Raw genomic sequence first — 26397 nt, 5'->3', positions numbered from 1 at the left:
CTGCCCCCCCGGGAGGGCAGATGGTGGCAGTGGCCCCTGATCTGCCCCCTGGGGGGGGGCAGAAAGCCCACTAGGCGCCAGCGAGTATGCAGGCTTTTTGTATGCGTGGGGGTGGGGGCTGCCCAAAATGGTCATACCAATGCCCACACCCCCACAACAAATTGCCACAGTCTTTCTGCCCCTTTAGGGGCATATCAGGATGAAACCCCCTTCCCCGATTCCCCCCAGGACGGCAGAAAGCCCACTGGGCTCTGAATTTTTTTTTAGCAATGTGCATACCTGTGGATTTTGGGCCGTAGCGCAGTTGGCACATAGGCAAACCTAGCAAACCTGTACATTTTTTTAAACTAGACACCGAGATGAATCCTGGATGGGGTGACTTCACTGGCTCTCAACAGGTTCTGTTACCCAGAATCCATTGCAAACCTAAAAATGTGTCCAAAATACCACATTTTCCTCACATTTCTGTGGTGGAAAGTTTCTGGAATCTGCGTGGGTCCACAAAATTCCACCCACCCTGCGTTCCCCAAAGTCTTCAGAGAAAAATGGTACCTCACTTGCGTGGGTAGGCCTAGTGCCTGCGTCAGGCAAGGGCCCAAAACCTATTGAGGAGACATCAAAATTACCTATCACAAAACAACCTGGTTTTGCAAAGGGGGTCCCATGAGTTTTTGGCCCCGGGCTCGGCGGCCATCTAGGGGAAACTACCAAACCCACACATTTCTGAAAACTAGACACCCGGGGGATTCCAGGGAGGTATGGCTTGCTTGGATCCCCCAACATTTCCTTACCCAGAATGCCCTGCAAACCTCAAATTTAGCTGAAAAAATCACCTTTTTCACACATTTTTGTGTGGGAAAGTTGCGGCATCACCGGGCTGACACAAATTTCCTACCACCCAGCGTTCCCCCGGGTCTCCCTATAAAAACGGTGCCTCACTCGTGTGGGAGGCCCAAGTACCCGCGACAGGCAAGGGCCCAAAACGTATTGAGGCGACATGAAAATTGCCTACCTCAAAGCGACCTGGTTTTGCAAGGGGGGTCACCTGGGTTTTTGGCCCGGTGCTCGGCGGCCACCTAGGGAAACCTACCAAACCCACACATTTCTGAAAACTAGACACCCGGGGGATTCCAGGGAGGTATGGCTTGCGTGGATCCCCCAACGTTTCCTTACCCAGAATGCCCTGCAAACCTCAAATTTAGCTGAAAAAATCACCTTTTTCACACATTTTTGTGTGGGAAAGTTGTGGCATCACGAGGCTGACACAAATTTCCTACCACCCAGCGTTCCCCCGGGACTCCCGATTATAACGGTGCCTCACTCGTGTGGGAGGCCCAAGTACCCGCGACAGGCAAGGGCCCAAAACGTATTGAGGCGACATGAAAATTGCCTACCTCAAAACGACCTGGTTTTGCAAGGGGGGTCACCTGGGTTTTTGGCCCAGTGCTCGGCGGCCAGCTAGGGGAACCTACCAAACCCACACATTTCTGAAAACTAGACACCCGGGGGATTCCAGGGAGGTATGGTTTGCGTAGATCCCCCAACGTTTCCTTACCCAGAATGCCCTGCAAACCTCAAATTTAGCTGAAAAAATCACCTTTTTCACTCATTTTTGTGTGGGAAAGTTGTGGCATCACCAGGCTGACACAAATTTCCTACCACCCAGCGTTCCCCCGGGTCTCCCGATAAAAACGGTGCCTCACTCGTGTGGGAGGCCCAAGTACCCGCGACAGGCAAGGGCCCAAAACGTATTGTGGCGACATGAAAATTGCCGAGCACCGGGCCAAAACCCAGGTGACCCCCCCTATAGCATAACAAATCCATTACCGGAAAGGGGAATTTCAATCCTAACAGACCCTCCTTTTAAGCATATGCGCTAAAAGCTTTATTGCTATCCGGCAGGGTGTTTACAATTCTAAGAAATGGGGAGAAAGGTAATGCATGGTCACTCAAATCGCAAAGGCAAACAAGACAGCACGGGTATATCAACATGCAAATAATCTTCAGGATGTAAGGCACCCTCCTTTTCAGCTGATCTAGGTGTATACCCTTGGTGTACTACTATGTTCTTCAACACTGTGGCATAGTCAGACTGTATCAAAACTATTCAAATGTTCGTTATTAAGCAGAGAAACTATAAAAGACATATTAGCCTAAGATAGATCTACATCAATGCTCAACAACTCTTCTATCTCCTTCTGAAACATGATCTCAGCACTTACACTGTATGAGTGTCCTTTCCTCAGCAGTTAATGTACTTACGCAGTAAATGCAACAAACTGGGAGACAGTGTGCACAAGGGTCTATTTTTCGTGTCCCATATTTTATATTATAACTGAGGATGAGCACAATTTGTAGATGAGGCAGCAAATACAGTGGGGATACAAAAACGATCTGCCATACTAACTATTATGCAAGGTCTCTGCCCAATATACACATTCTTTTGTAGGGCATGAATCACTAAATGCATTATTGAGGACTGGAGAACTGAATCGAAGGTACACCAATCTGAACAACTGTATTATAATTTTATGTCCTCCTGCGCTCCCCTGTGAGAGGAGCAAAGTAACAAACATGTTCACAAGAGAAGCAGGTGCCGCATGAACTTATGAATGCACAGGATACTTCTCATTCTGGGAGTAGCATGTTCCTAACACTAGTATTAGCACAATAACAACTATGGATGCAATTTGTACTTTCTGTGTACTGACCCCGCTCTGAACAGGGAGGGGCAAAAGGCTAATTTCCTCATCAATTGGGTGCCCAAACGGAGACATGGTAGTTGGGAGAGAAATATGACACAATGGAATTGGTGGCCATGGAACAAGAGGATGGGCAAAACTCTTCTTTCCAGTGTCTTTTCAGAAAGCCATCACTGGTAGGCTCCTATTGTTCATCTAGCATAGGCACTATTGAGCACCGGCGGAGGAGCTGTGTGTCTAGCTCGGATCCAGATCCCATGTTGCAGGGCAAGGTATTTCTCTCTCTAGAATCACAGTCCATTTGCCCCGTTCGTTGACTGTCCAAACAATGCACCAAACTCTCTTCCTCTACTCTATCGCTGGTACCTTAGACAGGGTACCCGCACCCTAGTCTTCATCCATGAAGTCCATCCCTACTAACCCTATTCTACCCTGGTGCACTGTTCCTCCATCGGGCGTACATTGTACCTTACACAAAAGGGGTCAAAGGAAGACGGGGGGTCAGACTCAAGATGGACCAAGGAGCAGAGACTCAAACACAGGTGAGCCCACCGACTAGGCTCAGTGGGCTGGGACTCAGGCACAAGTAGACCAACAGGGTGGGGTTCCTAGATAGCCCTCCTCCCTCTTTTTCTCCTTCTTGGTGGTACTTCCTCGTCCAGCATGTCTTTGCTTTGCAGTTTCATCTCGGTCGTATTCATAGGTGTTCCATAACAAGCCGCCAGGCTGTGCATCATGTCCGACCCCTCTCTCTCTCTCTCCCTGTGACTGAAGGCTGTCCCGGACCTATTAGCGAGTATAAAATGAACTTTTAGTGAACTGGCAAGGGTAAAACGTTACACAATTAATTTTTTTCTCTCCCAATCACAATCTGGGCCATGCGTCATTATAATCAGGGGCGATAACTTGAACAATAGTGGTGTTGCCACCTGGGAATTTAAACAAAAGCCACCAACATATAGTTCCCCTTAAGGATCAAAAAAGGGAGCATCAGTCTAGTCTACCCGTCCTTTCATCTTCATCTCAATTCCAATTCCATCAATTTACAGAAAGGAGGGGCAGTAACATGGCGTACTTCAAGTTGACAATTTTTTCTAATCATGACAATTTTTTCAAACAATGGTATTGTATAGCCAATTAGACGTGCACTGGTGAGGTGCTGTGTCTCTGTTTATTCAAAATCATCCAGTGAAATGGCTGGCTAAAGCGAGCCCAACTGATTGTCTTATGAAAATGGCCACCGTCATGTCATGACCGTTTCTAGACATCTCGGGCGGGTTCAAAAGACAGAAAGCACACTACGAAAAAAAGTCTTGTGTACTTACAGCATCTGGGAGATGCGTCACGTTGTAAAGCCCTGCGCCACATGTAGGCGTTCCTGGGTGGGGGGGGCGTTCCGGCGCAAGAACGCCTCCTAAAAGTGACTGGGGTGAAATCTACATGAATTCACTCAGTCACTTTTAGGCCCATGCTGCGTCAAAACCCTGCGACTGCCTGAAGCAAGTGTAAGGATTGACGCAGCATTAACAAGATAGGGCCCCCCAGAGCATTGCTGGAGCTGCGTCGCACTTGCGACGCAACTCCAGCAATGCGACACTTTTACGGCACAGATGAGTCACGCATCTGTGCCGTTTTTGCCCCATGGTATGCCGCATTGTAAATGCGGCGCATCCATGGTGGCGGAGCTGTGGCACACAATAACTGGCGCATCCCTGCTGATATGCAGGGATTCGCCAGTTATTGTAAATATGCCCCTCAGTCTCTGTCATACTGAGACCAAACAGCCTATCCACAATCAGGCAAAAACACACAAGTAAACTGGACAAGAAAATAGCCACTTTCTAAAAGTGCTTGTTACAAACACAGACTTTAAAAACCATACTTACCAAGAGATATATTATCACATTCTGAGCTCAGTCCTATTGTCTATCTTATCCCATTGAAGGATATATTCATACTCTCCATTCCGTCCCATCAGCGGGACCGCCTTTCAAGAGTGAACAAGGAAACTTATATCTTTTCACAACCAGGACACAACAGTACATATCCCACTCTTCACACACACTGCGCCCCACCCCGGGGGCCTTAACTAGCAGCTATTTATTTACCAGCCCTGGCACCATGTGTGCACTTCACTAGGGGTGTACTAGTAAAACAAATATGCCAATTAGGGAGAACCAAGCACAATATCCATTTGCACAGAAAACACTAGCACTGTGACACTGAGCAGCAGTGGCAAAACGCCCACAGCATCTGAACCCACAAAAACATAATCCAGCACAGCATCAAAAACATAAGAGGTAGACGCAAAAAGTCAGGTAAAACCACATCAAGGATAACATTTCTAATACTATCTAACTGTGCTGTCCATATAACTTCGCTATGTGCCTGAAACAATAAGCAAGCAACTACCTTGTATTTTAAAAACTTTCATAGATGTCCTGTCTTCCTGCATTGCCCTGAAGGTGCAGTAGAGCTTACATCTCTAACCAGCCAAAGTTACTCCAGGCAAAGACCTATATGTATATATACTCTAGAAGCAATACCGCCAAAGAAAGCGCCTTAGATTGAGCAGCAGAAGAAACGTAATAATAGTCAGAGCAGCAGACAACTGGAGGGCCACATGTATTTTTTCCCTTTGAACTGCACACAGGTCAGTCACAAATAGTAAACACAATTGAAATAGTGGGACTATTACACTGTACCAGCCTTCTCTTCCCTAACACCTTTCTCAACCAAATTCAGAATCAAATACAACAAGCATCGTGTAATCCGTAGTAATCCCAGCTCTACATCGTCTGTTCCCACAAAGTGGATGGCATATCCTCAAAACATGGGGGGCGGGGGGAACAAACACTGCTCTCTATTTACAGTAAGACCCATCATCAGACGTTCACCTGCCTGAGAGCAGTGATATCAGGATGCCGAACCCATCATATGCTCACCACAATCTAGGCATTATCTGAAATAAAATATTCACAATAAAGAAAGGACTAATAATCAGAGCAAGAGAGGCGCAAAACATGCGCTGCAACTAATGCGTCTACAACATTCACAAATACACGCATAGCACTATACTATGGTAAGTATATAACAAGAAACAATATAGACCTATTTTTTCCCAATATCTACAACCAAGTCGCTATCGCAAAAAACACAATAAAAACTAATCTGCAAATAAACAATCAAATTCCTCTATTAAGACACAAATCCTGTCCACTAAAATCTAAATAACACCTAAGGATATTTAACATTGCACCTTTATTTACGCTTGTGATACAACGCATTTCAACTCAGTTTTCATTCCATGCAAACCCTCAACTTTCCTTCAAACAAACAATATTTGCTGTACGTGCACCCTAATCTGAACAGAGAACATTAATCCAATAACCAACTGAGTCACAAAAATCTCATGCCACCAGCTCCAGGGCATTCTATCCCACAGTGTTGTGGAAACTCTACATACACACTTTCACAAAACTCATGTGGTGCAGATCGGGTTCTTCAATTCCCCTCTACTTCCACGGATGGGATGATTTCACAGTCACACATGTAAATGTAAATGTGCTTATATAGCGCCGAATCACCCCTGGGGGTATCTCCGCACTGTACTCATACCGCTGTAGAAACCCTTCCTGGCTATCCGTGTGAAGTGTCCACTCCTGGGCACCCCCATGGTGAAGCCAGACATCCCAGCACTGCTGGGGCCGTTGTGGAGACTAAGCAAGCTATTGCCCAGAGTTGCAGCGTGGGACCCATGATTAGAATAGGCACTGATGCGAGAATATCCGGTCCGCGGAATTTATAGCCCGAGACCCTGCCACGTCAGGAATCGAACCCTGGTCCCGGACCAGTGCTCTGCATCCAGGTCTGCCACTCTAACCATTGAGCCACACTTCTCCACATACACACATCATACGCTGGTGGGGCCCATAACACCAACATTCATTCTATCAATCTATCCGTGCCTATAAAGGGAAAATACATCAGTTCCTAACCAATCTGCTTTATTTTGATAGAAGAACCACTTTCCCCAGAAACAATCCAACAGTTCCTCCATCAAATAGGTCGATTGAATCACTTAGTTGCTTGGATTAATATCACATTAAAACTCTAAATATTCAATAAAACATTTCAATGAAATAATCACCCGACACATTAATTCAAACAATAGTTTCTTTTTATCTAAATCAAATGCATGTTCAAAGCCTAGTTAATGCAATATCATCTTTGTCATATTTACCTATTCTGGCTAATAGTCGTTTTCTAAGTCAGAACGGGTCCTCAGAAATTAGTCAGAGTTCCTGCTTAATCATATGGCGTCACCGTCCTCTCCGTCAGCGTCGGGACCTCTGATCATCAGTTCAGGAAGTGGCGCTAATACCTCTCTAGTCTACCAATATTTATACTAAAATTTACATGAACATTGTTGCATTTCTTCATTCTCGTGATTTTGATTGGTGAATTTAAATTGAAGTCCGGATCTTACAGCAACATTCGCAAAAGTTCCCATATATTCTCAATTGCAAATTTCTGTATAGCGAAGTTCATAGTAACAAGTTTGTTGCAACAGGACATGACCCTGATAAATGTTTCAAATTCGTCCTGTACAGGTCCGGTTCATCATCTTTAAGGTTTGATAATAAATCATTTTCTTCACGTTCAGGGGCATCTGGCTCCCTTCCCGGAGTAGTCTTCATGGACATGGCGTCTCGGGTCATCTCGGGGACACAACTGGTGTCAGTGTAAACGCCTTTATCCATTGAATAACTCGGGAGATTTATTCAGTACTGCTAGGCTTCAGTCAGCGGCCATCTTGCGACAGGCCACAATGGTCAACTTAAGCAAAGAAACAAAAAATCGTAATAAATACATGAAATAATTAATACAGTGTTATTCCCCTGCTAATACCCATATGTGTGTGCATTTATCTAGCCATATGCAACATCTAAAGCCATTAGTGCATGTTTATTTAAAGCGCAAATCACAATAACATCACATAAGCAACGTTTATGACATTAACATGCGTACCAACTTAGTTCACTTATTATTTTAGCCATGCATGTGCATTCCCACGTGTAATTCTTCTGTTAATAAGGTTGGTTTAGTCATAATACTGCAAACAATAAGTATTTATAATTAATCGTCAGTTGTTTTAATAAAGACATACGAAAATGGAATAGGTATTTCAATAAAAAGTATTATACCTGCTCCAGCACATGAACCTATTCTTTTAGCTCCTGTGTTGTTCTTTTAGTCCGTTCCCAATTAATATCTTTTCCTGGCATTCGGCTCTTCAGAAAAAACCTGGCTCTGCCCTATGCATCTCGGCCTGTCTGTGTCAGGAGCTGGGCATGGCCCCATCTCTCATTAACTCTCTCCCCAGCACCTCTCCTATCCTATCTGCTGCTTTAAGTCCCTCTGCTCGATGAGCCCCCTTTTATCTTCACCGAAGGTCGTAGCAAGCCTGCCTCACACTGAATTCACAAACTATGTTTTTAACTCTGAGAATTCTTTTATTCAGCTTGAATACACACTGCCTTGATTTCTTGAAACACCCTTTCCAAATTAAATACACGTTCTATTGTGAGCAAATCCAAATGGAATTCACCCACTTAAATCAAGCATATGCTAACTGCTTAGCATGCACTGAATTTTCACATGCGAATTTTCATAATGTAGCTGCTACTTGTAGCCAGAAGTTTAAAGCACCAACTCATTTCGTTCTCCTTCCCCTTCCAGAACTCCTTCCCCCCCTTTTATGGAGAGATGGAACACATTCATCACTCCTGAATTACAAGCGTGTACTTCCCCTCTCCTGTTGCACCTTTCAGAATGTGTGTCTATTTAGTGTAAGTGCACATTACCTTAACCCCTTGTGTGCCCATGACGAGCTGGACTCGTCATGGAGCACAGTCGCGCTGTGCCCATGACGAGTCCAGCTCGTCATGAGGCATTCCCTGGGGAATCCCTCTGGTGCGGGCACCAGAGGGATTCCCTTTAATTAAAAATAGCCTCGGGAGCTGGGGAAGAGCTTCCCCAGCTCCCGAGCCCCCCCCCACCCCTTTCACTGTATTGACGATCTGCACGCACGTCGCGCCAACGTCATTACAGTGAAAGTGAAACTGAAATGAACCATTGCAGTTTCACTTTCTACGTGCTCAGGGGGCTATCTCAGCCCCCTGAGCACGTAGAAAGACGGGAGAGGTATCGTTGGAAAGGGGAGAATCTCCCCTTTCCAATGGTACCCCTCCCCAGTGGATCACTGCTTGGGGATCGCCACAGGAGGGCGATCCCCAAGCAGGGATCCACCCACTAGACACCGGGGAGGGGAGAGCGGCCCCTTGGGCAAGGGCCTTTGCTCCCCCCACCTGACGTTGGCAACATTTAGTCTTTTTGCCCCCCCTGGGGGGCATATGGGGGCATCAGCCCCCAATCTGCCTCCCGGGGGGGGGCAAAAAGCCCACTAGACACCAGGGAATTGTAAAAAAAATAAAAATAGGGGTGGGGGCTGCCCAAAACGGGCAGGCCCATTCCCCCACCCCACCCCCCAATTATCACAGTTTTTCTCCCCCCCCCCCCCGGGGGCAGATGGGGCATTGGCCCCTAATCTGCCCCTTTCGGGGGGGCAGAAAGCCCTCTATACACCAGAGATTTGTTTTCAGTTTGTTTTAGGGTGGGGCTGCCCGAAATGGGCACGCCAATGCCCCCACCCACCAGCCACCATTACAGCCTTTCTGCCCCCCTGGGGGGCAGATGGGGCATTGGCCCCCAATCTGCCCCCCGGGGGGGCAAAAAGACCACTAGACACCAGGGAATATTACAAAAAATAAAAATAGGGGTGGGGGCTGCCCAAAACGGGCAGGCCCATACCCCCACCCCACCCCCCAATTATTACAGTCTTTCTGCCCTGCCCCGGGGGGCAGATGGGGCATTGGCCCCTAATCTGCCCCTTCGGGGGGGGCAGAAAGCCCACTAAACACCAGGGATTTTTTTAGCGCAATTGTTTTTAGGATGTGGGTTGCCCGAAACAGGCACGCCAATGCCCCCACCCTCCCCCCCACAAAATTGACAGTCTTTCTGCCCCCCAGGAGGCAGATGGGAGCTGTAGCCCCCAATCTGGCCCCCCCTGGGGGCGCAGAATGCCCACTAGAAACCATGGATTTTTTTGTTTTATTAGTGGAGGGGTAGGGGCTCCCCAAAATGGGCATGACAATACCCCACCCCACCCCCAGAGAAATTCCAGTCTTTCTGCCCCCCCGGGAGGGCAGATGGTGGCAGTGGCCCCTGATCTGCCCCCTGGGGGGGGCAGAAAGCCCACTAGGCGCCAGCAAGTACGCAGGCTTTTTGTATGCGTGGGGGTGGGGGCTGCCCAAAATGGTCATACCAATTCCCACACCCCCACAAAAAATTGCCACAGTCTTTCTGCCCCTTTAGGGGCATATCAGGATGAAACCCCCTTCCCCGATTCCCCCCCAGGACGGCAGAAAGCCCACTGGGCTCTGAAGTTTTTTTTAGCAATATGCATACCTGTGGATTTTGGGCCCTAGCTCAGTTGGCACATAGGCAAACCTAGCAAACCTGTACATTTTTTTAAACTAGACACCGAGATGAATCCTGGATGGGGTGACTTCACTGGCTCTCAACAGGTTCTGTTACCCACAATCCATTGCAAACCTAAAAATGTGTCCAAAATACCACATTTTCCTCACATTTCTGTGGTGGAAAGTTCTGGAATCTGCGTGGGTCCACAAAATTCCACCCACCCTGCGTTCCCCAAAGTCTTCAGAGAATAATGGTACCTCACTTGCGTGGGTAGGCCTAGTGCCCGCGTCAGGCAAGGGCCCAAAACCTATTGAGGAGACATCAAAATTACCTATCACAAAACAACCTGGTTTTGCAAAGGGGGTCCCATGAGTTTTTGGCCCCGGGCTCGGCGGCCACCTAGGGGAACCTACCAAACCCACACATTTCTGAAAACTAGACACCCGGGGGATTCTAGGGAGGTATGGCTTGCTTGGATCCCCCAACATTTTCTTACCCAGAATGCCCTGCAAACCTCAAATTTAGCTGAAAAAATCACCTTTTTCACACATTTTTGTGTGGGAAAGTTGCGGCATCACCGGGCTGACACAAATTTCCTACCACCCAGCGTTCCCCCGGGTCTCCCTTAAAAAACGGTGCCTCACTCGTGTGGGAGGCCCAAGTACCCGCGACAGGCAAGGGCCCAAAACGTAGTGAGGCGACATGAAAATTGCCTACCTCAAAGCGACCTGGTTTTGCAAGGGGGGTCACCTGGGTTTTTTGCCCGGTGCTCGGCGGCCACCTAGGGAAACCTACCAAACCCACACATTCCTGAAAACTAGACACCCGGGGTATTCCAGGGAGGTATGGCTTGCGTGGATCCCTCAACGTTTCCTTACCCAGAATGCCCTGCAAACCTCAAATTTAGCTGAAAAAAATCACCTTTTTCACACATTTTTGTGTGGGAAAGTTGTGGCATCACCAGGCTGATACAAATTTCCTACCACCCAGCGTTCCCCCGGGTCTCCCGATAAAAACGGTGCCTCACTCGTGTGGGAGGCACAAGTACCCGTGACAGGCAAGGGCTCAAAACGTATTGAGGTGACATGAAAATTTTCTACCTCAAAACGACCTGGTTTTGCAAGGGGGGTCACCTGGGTTTTGGCCCGGTGCTCGGCGGCCACCTAGGGGAACCTACCAAACCCACACATTTCTGAAAACTAGACACCCGGGGGATTTCAGGGAGGTATGGCCTGCGTGGACCCCCCAACGTTTCCTTACCCAGAATGCCCTGCAAACCTCAAATTTAGCTGAAAAAATCACCTTTTTCACACATTTTTGTGTGGGAAAGTTGTGGCATCACCGGGGTGACACTAATTTCCTACCACCCAGCGTTCCCCGGGTCTCCCGATAAAAACGGTGCCTCACTCGTGTGGAAGGCCCAAGTACCCGCGACAGGCAAGGGCCCAAAACGTGGCGCACTACGTTTAGGACCCTTGCCTGTTGAGGCGCACTACATTTTGGACCCTTGCCTGTCGCGGGCACTTGGGCCTCCCACACGAGTGAGGCACCGTTTTTATCGGGAGACCCGGGGGAACGCTGGGTGGTAGGAAATTTGTGTCAGCCCAGTGATGCCACAACTTTCCCACACAAAAATGAGTGAAAAAGGTGATTTTTTCAGCTAAATTTGAGGTTAGCAGGACATTCTGGGTAAGGAAACGTTGGGGGATCCACGCAAGCCATACCTCCCTGGAATCCCCCGGGTGTCTAGTTTTCAGAAATGTGTGGGTTTGGTAGGTTCCCCTAGGTGGCCGCCGAGCACCGGGCCAAAAACCCAGGTGACCCCCCCTTGCAAAACCAGGTCGTTTTGAGGTAGGCAATTTTCATGTCGCCTCAATAGGTTTTGGGCCCTTGCCTGTCGCGGGTACTTGGGCCTCCCACACGAGTGAGGCACCGTTTTTATCGGGAGACCCGGGGGAACGCTGGGTGGTAGGAAATTTGTGTCAGCCTGGTGATGCCACAACTTTCCCACACAAAAATGAGTGAAAAAGGTGATTTTTTCAGCTAAATTTGAGGTTTGCAGGGCATTCTGGGTAAGGAAACGTTGGGGGAGCCACGCAAGCCATACCTCTCTGGAATCCCCCGGGTGTCTAGTTTTCAGAAATGTGTGGGTTTGGTAGGTTCCCCTAGCTGGCCGCCGAGCACCGGGCCAAAAACCAAGGTGACCCCCCTTGCAAAACCAGGTCGTTTTGAGGTAGGCAATTTTCATGTCGCCTCAATACGTTTTGGGCCCTTGCCTGTCGCGGGTACTTGGGCATCCCACACGAGTGAGGCACCGTTTTTATCGGGAGACCCGGGGGAACGCTGGGTGGTAGGAAATTTGTGTCAGCCCGGTGATGCCACAACTTTCCCACACAAAAATGTGTGAAAAAGGTGATTTTTTCTGCTAAATTTGAGGTTTGCAGGGCATTCTGGGTAAGGAAACGTTGTGGGATCCACGCAAGCCATACCTCCCTGGAATCCCCTGGGTGTCTCGTTTTCAGAAATGTGTGGGTTTGGTAGGTTCCCCTAGGTGGCCGCCGAGCACCGGGCCAAAAACCCAGGTGACCCCCCTTGCAAAACCAGGTCGTTTTGAGGTAGGCAATTTTCATGTCGCCTCAATACGTTTTGGGCCCTTGCCTGTCGCGGGCATAGGCCGACCCACACAAGTGAGGTACCATTTTTATCGGAAGACTTTGGGGAACACGGAGAGGGTGGAAATTTCTGGATCCACGCAGATTCCAGAACTTTCCACCACAGAAATGTGGGGAAAATGTGTTTTTTTTGGCAATTTTTTAGGTTTGCAAGGGATTCTGGGTAGCAGAACCTGGTGGGAGGCAGTCAAGTCACCCCATCCTGGATTCCCCTGGGTGTCTAGTATTAAAAAATGTATAGGTTTGCTAGGTTTCCCTAGGTGCCGGCAGAGCTATGGTTAAAAAACTACAGCTAGGCACTTTGCCAAAAAAAGGGTCATTTTTGACAGCGAAATTGAGGTGTGTCCACGTTGCGGTTTGCGCCGTTTCCTGTCGTGGGCACTAGGCTGACCCACACAAGTGAGGTACCATTTTTCTCGGAAGACTTTGGGGAACGCGGGGTGAGTGGAAATTTGTGGATCCACGCAGATTCCAGAACTTTCCACCAGAGAAATATGGAGAAAATGTGGGTTTTTTTGGGGGCAATTTTTTAGGTTTACAAGGAATTCTGGGTAACAGAACCTGGTGGGAGGCAGTCAAGTCACCCCATCCTGGATTCCCCTGGGTGTCTAGTTTTCAAAAATCTATAGGTTTGCTAGGTTCCACTAGGTGACGGCAGAGCTATGGTTCAAAAACTACAGCTAGGCACTTTGCCAAAAAAGGGTCATTTTTGACAGCGAAATTGAGGTGTGTCCACGTTGCAGTTTGCGCCGTTTCCTGTCGCGGGCACTAGGCTGACCCACACAAGTGAGGTACCATTTTTCTCGGAAGACTTTGGGGAACGCGGGGTGAGTGGAAATTTGTGGATCCACACAGATTCCAGAACTTTCCACCAGAGAAATATGGAGAAAATGTGGGGTTTTTTTGGGGCAATTTTTTAGGTTTACAAGGGATTCTGGGTAACAGAACCTGGTGGGAGGCAGTCAAGTCACCCCATCCTGGATTCCCCTGGGTGTCTAGTTTTCAATAATCTATAGGTTTGCTAGGTTTCACTAGGTGACGGCAGAGCTATGGTTCAAAAACTACAGCTAGGCACTTTGCCAAAAAAGGGTCATTTTTCGCTGTGAAATTGAGGTGTGTCCACGTTACGTTTCGCGCCGTTTCCTGTCGCGGGCACTAGGCCGACCCACACAAGTGAGGTACCATTTTTATCGGAAGACTTTGGGGAACACGGAGAGGGTGGAAATTTCTGGATCCACGCAGATTCCAGAACTTTCCACCACAGAAATGTGGGGAAAATGTGTTTTTTGGGCAATTTGTTAGGTTTGCAAGGGATTCTGGGTAGCAGAACCTGGTGGGAGGCAGTCAAGTCACCCCATCCTGGATTCCCCTGGGTGTCTAGTATTAAAAAATGTATAGGTTTGCTAGGTTTCCCTAGGTGCCGGCAGAGCTATGGTTAAAAAACTACAGCTAGGCACTTTGCCAAAAAAAGGGTCATTTTTGACAGCGAAATTGAGGTGTGTCCACGTTGCGGTTTGCGCCGTTTCCTGTCGTGGGCACTAGGCTGACCCACACAAGTGAGGTACCATTTTTCTCGGAAGACTTTGGGGAACGCGGGGTGAGTGGAAATTTGTGGATCCACGCAGATTCCAGAACTTTCCACCAGAGAAATATGGAGAAAATGTGGGTTTTTTTGGGGGCAATTTTTTAGGTTTACAAGGAATTCTGGGTAACAGAACCTGGTGGGAGGCAGTCAAGTCACCCCATCCTGGATTCCCCTGGGTGTCTAGTTTTCAAAAATCTATAGGTTTGCTAGGTTCCACTAGGTGACGGCAGAGCTATGGTTCAAAAACTACAGCTAGGCACTTTGCCAAAAAAGGGTCATTTTTGACAGCGAAATTGAGGTGTGTCCACGTTGCAGTTTGCGCCGTTTCCTGTCGCGGGCACTAGGCTGACCCACACAAGTGAGGTACCATTTTTCTCGGAAGACTTTGGGGAACGCGGGGTGAGTGGAAATTTGTGGATCCACACAGATTCCAGAACTTTCCACCAGAGAAATATGGAGAAAATGTGGGGTTTTTTTGGGGCAATTGTTTAGGTTTACAAGGGATTCTGGGTAACAGAACCTGGTGGGAGGCAGTCAAGTCACCCCATCCTGGATTCCCCTGGGTGTCTAGTTTTCAATAATCTATAGGTTTGCTAGGTTTCACTAGGTGACGGCAGAGCTATGGTTCAAAAACTACAGCTAGGCACTTTGCCAAAAAAGGGTCATTTTTCGCTGTGAAATTGAGGTGTGTCCACGTTACGTTTCGCGCCGTTTCCTGTCGCGGGCACTAGGCCGACCCACACAAGTGAGGTACCATTTTTATCGGAAGACTTTGGGGAACACGGAGAGGGTGGAAATTTCTGGATCCACGCAGATTCCAGAACTTTCCACCACAGAAATGTGGGGAAAATGTGTTTTTTGGGCAATTTGTTAGGTTTGCAAGGGATTCTGGGTAGCAGAACCTGGTGGGAGGCAGTCAAGTCACCCCATCCTGGATTCCCCTGGGTGTCTAGTATTAAAAAATGTATAGGTTTGCTAGGTTTCCCTAGGTGCCGGCAGAGCTATGGTTCAAAAACTACAGCTAGGCACTTTGCCAAAAAAGGGTCATTTTTGACAGCGAAATTGAGGTGTGTCCACGTTGCGGTTTGCGCCGTTTCCTGTTGTGGGCACTAAGCTGGCCCACACAAGTGAGGTACCATTTTTCTCGGAAGACTTTGGGGAACGCGGGGTGAGTGGAAATTTGTGGATCCACGCAGATTCCAGAACTTTCCACCAGAGAAATATGGAGAAAATGTGGGTTTTTTTGGGGGCAATTGTTTAGGTTTACAAGGGATTCTGGGTAACAGAACCTGGTGGGAGGCAGTCAAGTCACCCCATCCTGGATTCCCCTGGGTGTCTAGTTTTCAAAAATCTATAGGTTTGCTAGGTTCCACTAGGTGACGGCAGAGCTATGGTTCAAAAACTACAGCTAGGCACTTTGCCAAAAAAGGGTCATTTTTGACAGCGAAATTGAGGTGTGTCCACGTTGCGGTTTGCGCCGTTTCCTGTCGCGGGCACTAGGCTGACCCACACAAGTGAGGTACCATTTTTCTCGGAAGACTTTGGGGAACGCGGGGTGAGTGGAAATTTGTGGATCCACGCAGATTCCAGAACTTTCCACCAGAGAAATATGGAGAAAATGTGGGGTTTTTTGGGGGCAATTTTTTAGGTTTACAAGGGATTCTGGGTAACAGAACCTGGTGGGAGGCAGTCAAGTCACCCCATCCTGGATTCCCCTGGGTGTCTAGTTTTCAATAATCTATAGGTTTGCTAGGTTTCACTAGGTGACGGCAGAGCTATGGTTCAAAAACTACAGCTAGGCACTTTGCCAAAAAAGGGTCATTTTTCGCTGTGAAATTGAGGTGTGTCCACGTTACGTTTCGCGCCGTTTCCTGTCGCGGGCACTAGGCCGACCCACACAAGTGAGGTACCATTTTTCTCGGAAGACTTTGGGGAACGCGGGTGGGTGGAAATTTGTGGATCCACGCAGATTCCAGAACTTTCCACCAGAGAAATGTGGGGAAAATGCGTTTTTTGGGCAATTTGTTAGGTTTGCAAGGGATTCTGGGTAACAGAACCTGGTGGGAGGCAGTCAAGTCACCCCATCTTGAATTCCCCTGGGTGTCTAGTTTTCAAAAATGTATAGGTTTGCTAGGTTTCCCTAGGTGCCGGCAGAGCTATGGTTCAAAAACTACAGCTAGGCACTTTGCCAAAAAAGGGTCATTTTTCGCTACGAAATTGAGGTGTGTCCACCTTACGTTTTGCGCCGTTTCCTGTCCCGGGCACTAGGCTGACCCACACAAGTGAGGTACCATTTTTCTTGGAAGACTTTGGGGAACGCGGGGGGGATGGAAATTTGTGGATCCACGCAGATTCCAGAACTTTCCACCAGATAAATGTGGGGAAAAAGTGTTTTTTTGGCAATTTTTTAGGTTTGCAAGAGATTCTGGGTAACAGAACCTGGTGGGAGGCAGTCAAGTCACCCCATCTTAGATTCCCCTGGGTGTCTAGTTTTCAAAAATGTATAGGTTTGCTAGGTTTCCCTAGGTGCTGGCAGAGCTAGGGTTAAAAAACTACAGCTAGGCACTTTGCTAAAAAAGGGTAATTTTGCATTGTGAAAATGTGGTGTGTTCACATTGGGTTTTGAGCCATTTCCTGTCGTGGGCACTATGCCTACCCCTACAGGTGAGGTACCATTTTTATCGGGAGACTTAGGGTAATTCAGATTTGTAAAGGAACTGTTATTATCTATTGACTTTTGATGCATTTCTGCCTTCCAAATGAAAGACATTGTGTAAAAAAGAAGTCATTCTAAAAAATGACTGATAATTCTCATGCTAGTATGAGTATTCCCAATTTCGGAAATGTGCAAATATCTACTGTTTCTAAACTCTATATTTTGTTCCCGTTTCAGAAATACATAGGCGTCTTTCATACCGATTTTTCCATGTACACATTTTTACAGAATAATTACTATATACCCGGTACATAATAAAAAACCATTGCAAGTTGCTGCTCAGTTTTTGTACCTGGGTTCGTCGGGTTCTTGGTGAACCTACAAGTCCTATATATCCCCACAACCAGTAATGTCCAGCGGATGTAATGGTATATTGCTTTCAAAGAGCTGTCACAATTAGAAGAAGTTACAGGTGAAAACGTTGACACAAAAGTCTTTTTTATTCAACAAATTTTCAATTTATCCTATATTTAACGGTTAAGTTTCTATAAAAAAAACCTTGATGGATCTACACAAATGACCCCTTGCTGAATTCAGAATTTTGTCTACTTCTCTAAAATGTATAGCTTTCCAGGATCCATTATTGCTTTTGTACCCATTTCTACCATTAACTGGAAGGAGGTCGAAAGCACAAAAAATAGGCTATGTCCCAGAAAAATGCCAAAACTGTGTAAAACATTTTGGGTTTCTGACAAAAGTCTGGTATCCCCTAAAAGCTGGGAAAACCACAAACCCTTTTTTGATAACACTTGCAGGGAAAAACTCAGAAGCTTTCATTTGCAGCCCGTTTTTCCCATTTTCCCCCCAAAAAACTAAATTTTGCTGTATTTTGGCTCATTTCTGTGACCCCTCCAGGGGTATCCACAAACCCTGAGTACCTTCAGAATCCCCATGATGTTGGAAGAAAAGGACGCAAAGTTGGCGTGAATACCTTATGTGGTCAAAAAGTTACAGGGGCCTCAGCGCTCACTACCCCAAATAGCCAAAAAAGGGCGTGGCACAGGAGGGGAAAAGGCCTGGCAGCGAAGGGGTTAAATCATTACAGCGCTGCTTAGAATATAAATACACATCTCTTCCTTACATTTTTCTCCAGTTCTACTCTTCCTATATCAAAACAAATGTACATTCTTGCTAGCATTGCTGATCAAACCATAATTTTATTCATTTGTTATTTTATTCTCCAAAATGTAAAGTGGCGTCAGGAGGTGCCAGCTGACCTCCTTCCAATGGGCATCTGCAGAGCACACCAACAACAAGAGACCAAATTAAGCTAATTGTTGACTTTTTCATGAAGGGGCCACACTCATCATTGTAACTGACAAAGGAATTTCAAGTATTTTCCCCAGAGACGGTCCCCAGACCATGTCAAACAAAAACTCCAACACAATACAGCTTGCTGAGGCAAGGCATCCTTACCTCCACACAAAAACACAGTCTTTACTCATTCAAACAAGCATTTCAAAACACAATTACCGACGTCAGTCCACAAACCTCATAGCAATCAAAAACAACAATACAACCACTAGTCAGTCTGGTGACTGCATCAGACTACCTGTTTTTCTTCCTTCTGCCATACTCTCAAAGAATCAAACATCGACTGCCTACTCTATTTGGCGAACAATCTGTCTTGCAAGATATTCAATTGTTGTTCATCAAACGAACCAGTGAATGACCACTGTATTTCAGAACAACACCGACATCCAAAACACCCCAATTTTCTTAGACAAGACATCTCAATGTGAGACACAGGTACTGTCCCAAACGGACAAATATAACACCACTAGCAGTAAGAAAAGAAAACAATAAAAAAAAAATATTGTCCAAAAACCAGCCAAAACAATCCGAAGATTGCTCCCTACAGTCCGGAGACTGTACCAAGTTCAATAAGACAGGCACTAGCACCAGGTATTTTTGGGCACAGTCCAAATTACCAGTTGGCCTGGCAGATTGTTTGCAAATAGTCCCAGACCTTTTTGAGCGCGGGCCAAATTACCAGTTGGCCTGACAGTCTGTTCATGAACACTCTGTGTCTTTTCCAAGGGTCAGCACACCTCCCAAATTTAAACCGAGACAGTTCGAAGACTAAACCAAGACACAGCCCATCGACTCGTGTCATCCAAGCAAGGCACTCTGCAAACTGCACCCAACACAGTCCAGAGACTGTACCGATACAAGAGGACAGGCCTCAGCCCCAGAGCTTTTCAAGAGCATATCCATTTACCAGTTGGTCTGGCAGATTACCTGTGAACGGTCCCGGACCTTTTCACAAAGAGTCCAATTACCAGTTGGCCTGGAAGACTGCTCACAAGCACTCTGTTATTATTATTGAATCTTGTATAGCGCGTGGTTACCCTTGGACATCCCAGCGCTCGTCCAGAGTACACACCAAACCAGCAGAGCACTAAGCAGGGAACAGATGAGTCTTTAAAAGTTTGCGAAATCGCAAGGTGCCAGTTTCGGAGCGAAGGGCATGCGGAAGGGAGTTCCATAATGCTGCCACGTTGACGGAAAATCTTATACCGCCAGTCCTGGCTTTTTTTACTTTCGCGACTTGCAAGAGATGTTGGTGGTCTGAGCGGAGGGCGCGAGAGGCCTTATAAGGTTGGACCATACTCCCTGCAAGATTTTGTGAGCCATGCAGAGTGCTTTAAACTTCACCCTCTCTCTCACAGGGAGCCAGTGGAGCGCCTTCAACGCAGGTCGGGCTGACTGCCGCCTGGGAAGGTCCGTCAAAAGCCTGGCGGCAGCATTTTGCACTTGTTGCAATTTGTTTAGAGTTGATTCTGGAGCCCCCAGAAACAGTGCATTGCTGTAGTCCAACCGTGAAATGATGAGACCCTGGATTAGTAACCTCCTAGTGGCCATCGGGAGGAGGGGTAGGATCTTCCGGGCTGACCGGAGCAGGCCGAAACACTCTGTGTCCCTCAAGGGTCCGCAAACCCATCAAGTCCAAGACAAGACAGTCCGCAGACTGTACCAGACACAGTCCATAGGTTTGTGTCGTTCATGCAAGGCGCCATTTTCCAAGAATCAAATCACTCACCTGGTGCACACAGGTCGAGTCAAATTATTCTCCACTGCCTACTCTTCAGACCAAATGGTCAACTCCAAGGTTTCGCCTTCTCAGGACCCCAGCCGGTGACCACTAGCCGAGGATCTGCCCGATCGAAAGGGCGGGGCAGCTGCGAGAACCAAGCTCGGTCTTATGGATGTGGGGCCCCGATCCACCCGACTGACCAGACACCACCCCGACCGCTGTCACCCGATTATGGGTCAGGGGACCACACTTTGCGGCGTCCCTGTTTGGGCGCCAACTGAATGACGGGGCCCTCTAGGACCAGGCATGTCACTCACGACCACCTGCTGTACCTTCCCAAAATGAAGAGTCGGTCAGACAGTAGAGAATACACACTTATATTTATTCAGCATATACTCTGCAGAGCAGCCCAGTCAGGCCTTCACCCTAAGATGTCTACCGAGGGGACTGACTCCACAACACATGCTAATACATAATAAACCTTTATGGAGACTTCGGACACGCCTTCAATGGAAAGTTACCGGCTTGTGCCGGGCATGAACAAAGGAGGCACAGAGAGATGAGCGAACACCTGCCAGATGGGTACACTCTATCAGTGGTCCAAGGCCACTGTGCCGAGTCTCAGCGTCTCCTAACGTGGGAGCAGAGTTACACATTGGGGGCCCGATTCACAGAACTAACTTAAGACAAAATCCTAAACTTACTACCATTTTGGTATTCACAGAAGGCACTTACTCATTTTGGTATTCACAGAAGGCACTTACTCATTTCGGTATTCACAGAAGTTAGGAGTCCTAACTTTAGGACTCCTAAATGCCTTCTGTGAATACCGAAAGTCTTAAAATTAGGATTTTTCTCAGTTTAGTAGTAGTATAGTTAGGACTCCTAACTTTAGGACTCCTAAATGCCTTCTGTGAATACCGAAAGTCTTAAAATTAGGATTTTTCTCAATTTAGTAGTCCTAAATCTAAATTTAGGACTACTAAATTGAGAAAAATCCTAATTTTAAGGCTTTCGGTATTCACAGAAGGCATTTAGGAGTCCTAAAGTTAGGAGTCCTAAATTTAGGACTACTAAATTGAGAAAAATCCTAATTTTAAGACTTTCGGTATTCACAGAAGGCATTTAGGAGTCCTAAAGTTAGGAGTCCTAACTATACTACTACTAAACTGAGAAAAATCCTAATTTTAAGACTTTCGGTATTCACAGAAGGCATTTAGGAGTCCTAAAGTTAGGACTCCTAACTTCTGTGAATACCGAAATGAGTAAGTGCCTTCTGTGAATACCAAAATGAGTAAGTGCCTTCTGTGAATACCAAAATGGTAGTAAGTTTAGGATTTTGTCTTAAGTTAGTTCTGTGAATCGGGCCCTGAGATTGTAATGCAGAGGCAGAACATCAGCTCATTAGCAAGTTGGGTTACAGCCTTGAAAAAGAAAGAAAATAATAACAAAGTACAGTGTTCTGCTTAAGCGAGCAGATATGAAGAATGAGGCCTCGTACGAGCACAGCCCAAGCAGTCTAATAACGATTGCGAAATACGAAATGGAGTCACACGAGCTAACTAAAGCTTACATGCTGTGAGGATAACTCAGTGAGTTGCATATTGTGAATGCAAATGGCGTCTATTTAGCCACCTATTGCTAGCCTAATATAGCATAACAAATGCATTGCGGGAAAGGGGAATTTCAAACCTAACAGGATCACGCAGTCCCCACGAGGGATACTGGCCTCAGAATTGATGAGAGGGCAGATCGACCTCATGGACCTTCTAAAACCCAACTCCATTGTTTCTGAAATCTTCGGAGTAGTCAGGAGCTCGGGAGCAGCAAGCCGGTCAGATGCGCTTAGGTGGCTGCTAGTGCAGGGGAGTAACTCCTTTACTCCAAGGGAGATTCTTCCGTTGTCCAGCGTCATGCAGACAGTCTAAGTACTTGGTTTCTTCTAAGCAGAATCTTGTCCAGGTAAAATTTAAAGTCCTGTAGCCAGGTAACCCACTTTATACCCACGGGAAAGGGTTGGACAGATTCAGGGGACCCTCCTAGGGGAGGGGCAGGACAGAGGGGTGGCTACACACATGTCCTTTGTCCAGTTTCACACCAGAGCAGGACCCAATGGCTCCCAGAACTGGTTTGAGCAGGACTATGCATAGGGGCATGAAATGTGCCCCCAGTGCAGACTTTCTAGGACTCTCAAAGTGCACTCACCCAGACCCAATACACTAAACACTGTCTGGGAGGTGGTTACACCTCCCTTTGACAGGATGCCTATTGTCATGCCTTTCTCTGCTCAAGCTTGGCTCAGCGGCAGGAGGGCAGAAATGTGTCTGTGGCTGGCAGCATCCATTTTGTGCTGCCCGGGTTGAGAAAGCTTGTAGCAGGTAGACCGGTGACCCATGAAGCTCGCTTCTGAAGGGTGGAATTATACCTCCCACACCAGTTCCTGGTGTGGAGGTATGATTCCAAGGTGTTTGACACCAAACACTTCATGCTACTAAGCAGCCGTTTTAAAGTTAGCATTTACTGCGGGTTTATAATGCAAATTAACCTATATGTCTGGCTGCATCACAGACAACACTGGACAATGGTCTCCAAAGGCTGCAGAGGGGCCCTACTCATGCAGGGGCACCCTCTCACGTAAAACTCAGCACCCTGCCTTCAGGATTGATAAGGCCTGCCATAGGGGTGACTGATAGGTTTTAAGTTAAGTGATATAGATAGATATAGTGAACCTATATCTAAGTAAGTGGTGCAAGCACCAGCTGACACAGGCTGCTGTAGCAGACCTGTTTTGTCATTTTGAATGGCCTCTCATGGGTGGCATAATACTTGCTTCAGCCCATGGGAGGCCTCTGGGGTACCTATGCCCTGGGGCAATGGTGTACCATATATTACGGACATATAAGTGTACCTCAGTATCCAATCTGGAGTGTACCTAAAGTACATACATAGCAATTTAAGGGAGAAAGCAGATAGACTGAGCTCCTGGATAGCAGGATCCCAGTCAGACTAGTCCAAAAACAGTGAGACATCTGCAAAAAGTGGGGGTAACCATAAGAAGCAGATCCTACTTTCCTACAGTAATGGTCTGCACTGTGCTCTGAATCTCAACCCAGAATGTATGGATCACTGGGCAAGACCACCATGTATGTGTAAAGGTGCCAGTCTCCCCACATCCTTTCCAGCACAAATCTGAACCTTCCGAACATCTTGGCGAGCCTAACGGGTGTAATATACCAGTGAGTCAATATTTGATATGCATTTTCCTTATAACTGATACAAATCAAAGATGTAGCTGCTCTTTACCAAATGGCCCCCAAGGTATCATTGGATAGCTCTGTAGCCAGTTCCCTTTCCCATTGCAATACATAAGCTTATTTTTGGAAGGAGTTAACTGTAAGAGGTATTAGTAGAGCCACGATATGCCTTTACAGCACAGGTTATTGGGAAGAGAGGGGCTCCATGGATATATCACTGTGCTAGAGAGCCAGATGGCCAGGAGGCCTGCCTTCCCAATGAAGTTCCTGACTCAATCTAAAGCTGTTGTGTCGAGTTAGCATAAACTAATGTGTCGATTTAGCATAAACTAAGTCATCTCTTGGCTGTAAGTCGACATCGTTGGAAAAGGTACCCAGAAAAAGGAGGCAGGGTGGGTCACGCCCGGGGTGAAAGTTTGTTTTATGCATCAGGGGAGTGAGTCTAAAAGGGAATGTTTGGCTCCGTCGTACCTCACCCCAGTTAGTTAGGAGCAATGATGTCAAAGGCAATAGTGGGGGAAATTTTGCTTTGAATGACGTTGGGAGCCTCACCAGTCCCGGAAGGGGAAAGGGAGAGAAAGCCTGTTTCACTTGGACCCAAGGCTTTCTGTCAGGGTCGTGGATCCAGTGTAGGGAATAGAGGAGTTGTGCTGTAAGATATAAGTAGAAACATGGGGGGAGCCTGGGCCACCCCCTGGGACCGGTTAGCTCCACATTGTTTTAGGCACTCATGAAGACTTGCCCCCCACACAAAATCTAACACGAAAGTGCAGGTTTAAAGCTAAAAGCAATAAAAATAGGGATTAAATCTTGGAATTATTAGGTGGTGCTTCAGGGTCATAAAACTACAAAATTACAAATTACAAACGTGTATGTTTACCTTTGTGAATCAGCCCCGCCCCCAGAGAATCTAAGACTGCCTTGCAGGAGTCCCTATTAGTTCATTAATACGTGCAGAGAGGACAGTCTAGGCCCTTAATGGACACTGCCCATAGCACTCCTGACCTCAAATAAGAGCATGCCTCTCCCAGCTCTTTCTACCAATTTCCCCCCATAGTGTTGGCGCTTTATCTCATGCACATAGAGATAGATGTAGTCATGGGAGTTGTTTCAGAGAGAAGCTGAGTAAGAAACAAATGGTAAATGAGAAAGTTAGGCCTTGTGCTCATGAGGCTTAAGCTAGAGATCAGTCCCCTGTTATCCCTTCCCGTCTTGGCCCTCACCTCTTCAGGTGTACAGGAGAGCCTTACTCTGTGGGTGAGCAGGTCTTGATTTGGTTGGATCCATCTCAATTTCTTTACCACGGGTATAAGTTGAATGTGCTAAGAGATCATTGCTAAGGCTTCTCCCACTTATGAATGCAATCAATCATTCATTCATTCATGCAGTCAGTGGGTGTAGAAGTTAAGGCAGCATACCTAGGGACTGATCTAGAGTTTAGTGAAGGGAGTGGTGTCCCTGGGGATGGCAAATTAGCACAGCCACAGCGGTTGCTTTCTTTGTACTAAAGCTCAGATGTGCATCCATCGTCAGATAAGACAGGCGTCTACCAACCTTTGATATTTTTTATTTTTCAAAAACAAAGTGGGAAAGCCCACAATACTCCAACTATCCCTCGAGCACTCCCTTACATTGAAAGATTCAATGTCCAAGCACTGTTGTGTTTCCGGTCTGTTATTGACCGTGTGGATGTTCAGGCTAGAGCTGGGGCACACCTGATGCTAGAATGACTTGAGGTCTGAATGATGAGGATGCTTTGGAAGAGAGACCCGGCCTGGAGCAGATCTGATGGACTGAAGGCTCAAAGCCTCTGAGCCATGGCTCCAGTCGCGAGGCCTGAAGCTTTTTGTACCGCTCCCCCTTTGTCGCCCGGTGTGAGTAGGGTCTCCGAGGCTGCAGAGATCCGAAGGGGACACATGCACAAGGTGCACAATTCACTGTGACTTCCCACCTGTGCACCAGCCTCAGGGCTGCCACAGGTACCAGAGCTCTGATAACAGTGACGTTAGGAGCTGACTGCAGCATCACCATTGTAAGGGTACCAAAGGGGATGTTAGGATCACACAGCCCTTGGTACCAACAATGCACTGGTGCTTGGTGTTCAACAACAAATACAACGAAAAACATTATAGATTGGTGTTGTCGAGTGTGTTGATCTCAGAAGTGTGTATGCTGTTTGGGATGCTTGGTAGCAAATTGTTTTGTGTTCTTTGTAAATGACACTGTTTGAATGTCCTGCTGTCTGATGTCCTGTTCTGTCCCCCCATCTCTGCATATTTCAGCTGTGAAATGCTCGTGAAGAACCTTTTAGATACATGTGGTTGGTTAACGATCCTTAAGTGATATTAAATTGACTTCTTTTTTCAGGACGGTGCGAGTATCCGAGCAGCAGAAGTCCAGCTCTCACCCTCACCCCACGCAAAGAGTGGTATGACCCAGGAGAGAGTGTAGGAGTCGCCTGCCCACAGGGGTATCAGCCTTCGAGCTACACAATGGTGTGCAGACAACTGGATCCGAGCACTGGGAGCTCTTGGAATGTGACACCCTACTGCATCCGTGAGTGTGACCTACCTTCACGCTGTCATGTAGAGTCTGCTTTAGGCCGTTGCCTTGTCTTTGTAGGGGAGCTGAAACCGCCCCAGAGGCTGGAGGGTCAAATCCACAGGTTCAGGAGGTTTGTGTCCGCCTAGCATCTCCACCAGAGTGGCTGCTCCCACCTTAAGGATGTAAATTCACCAATGCGCCTCTCTGCTGGTGGAACTTGCATCACAAATGTGCACAATGGAAATGTACCCTCGAACTGGTGGCACTTTTATTGTATTTATTTATAGACGTTCTTTACATATACAGGCAGCGGGGACCTTACAATGAGAATAGCCAGAATCG

The 26397-nt window shown here is 47.2% G+C and overlaps 1 protein-coding gene across 2 annotated transcripts in view; it reads left to right on the top strand.

The window, feature by feature from the left end:
• LOC146863792 (receptor-type tyrosine-protein phosphatase kappa-like) overlaps positions 1 to 26397 on the top strand; it is a 1244093-nt gene that overhangs the window by 210353 nt on the left and 1007343 nt on the right. For both annotated transcript variants that reach the window (XM_085628087.1, XM_085628078.1), the window contains exon 4: positions 25879 to 26067. In XM_085628087.1, the coding sequence (XP_085484213.1) occupies positions 25879 to 26067 (189 nt within the window). The remainder of the gene's footprint in view (positions 1 to 25878; positions 26068 to 26397) is intronic.

Source organism: Triturus cristatus, chromosome 2_1, assembly GCF_964204655.1.
Source record: "Triturus cristatus chromosome 2_1, aTriCri1.1, whole genome shotgun sequence".
Taxonomy (NCBI): Eukaryota; Metazoa; Chordata; class Amphibia; order Caudata; family Salamandridae; genus Triturus; species Triturus cristatus.
Note: the sequence above shows the minus strand (reverse complement) of the source record. Positions and strands in the feature narration are given on the sequence as shown.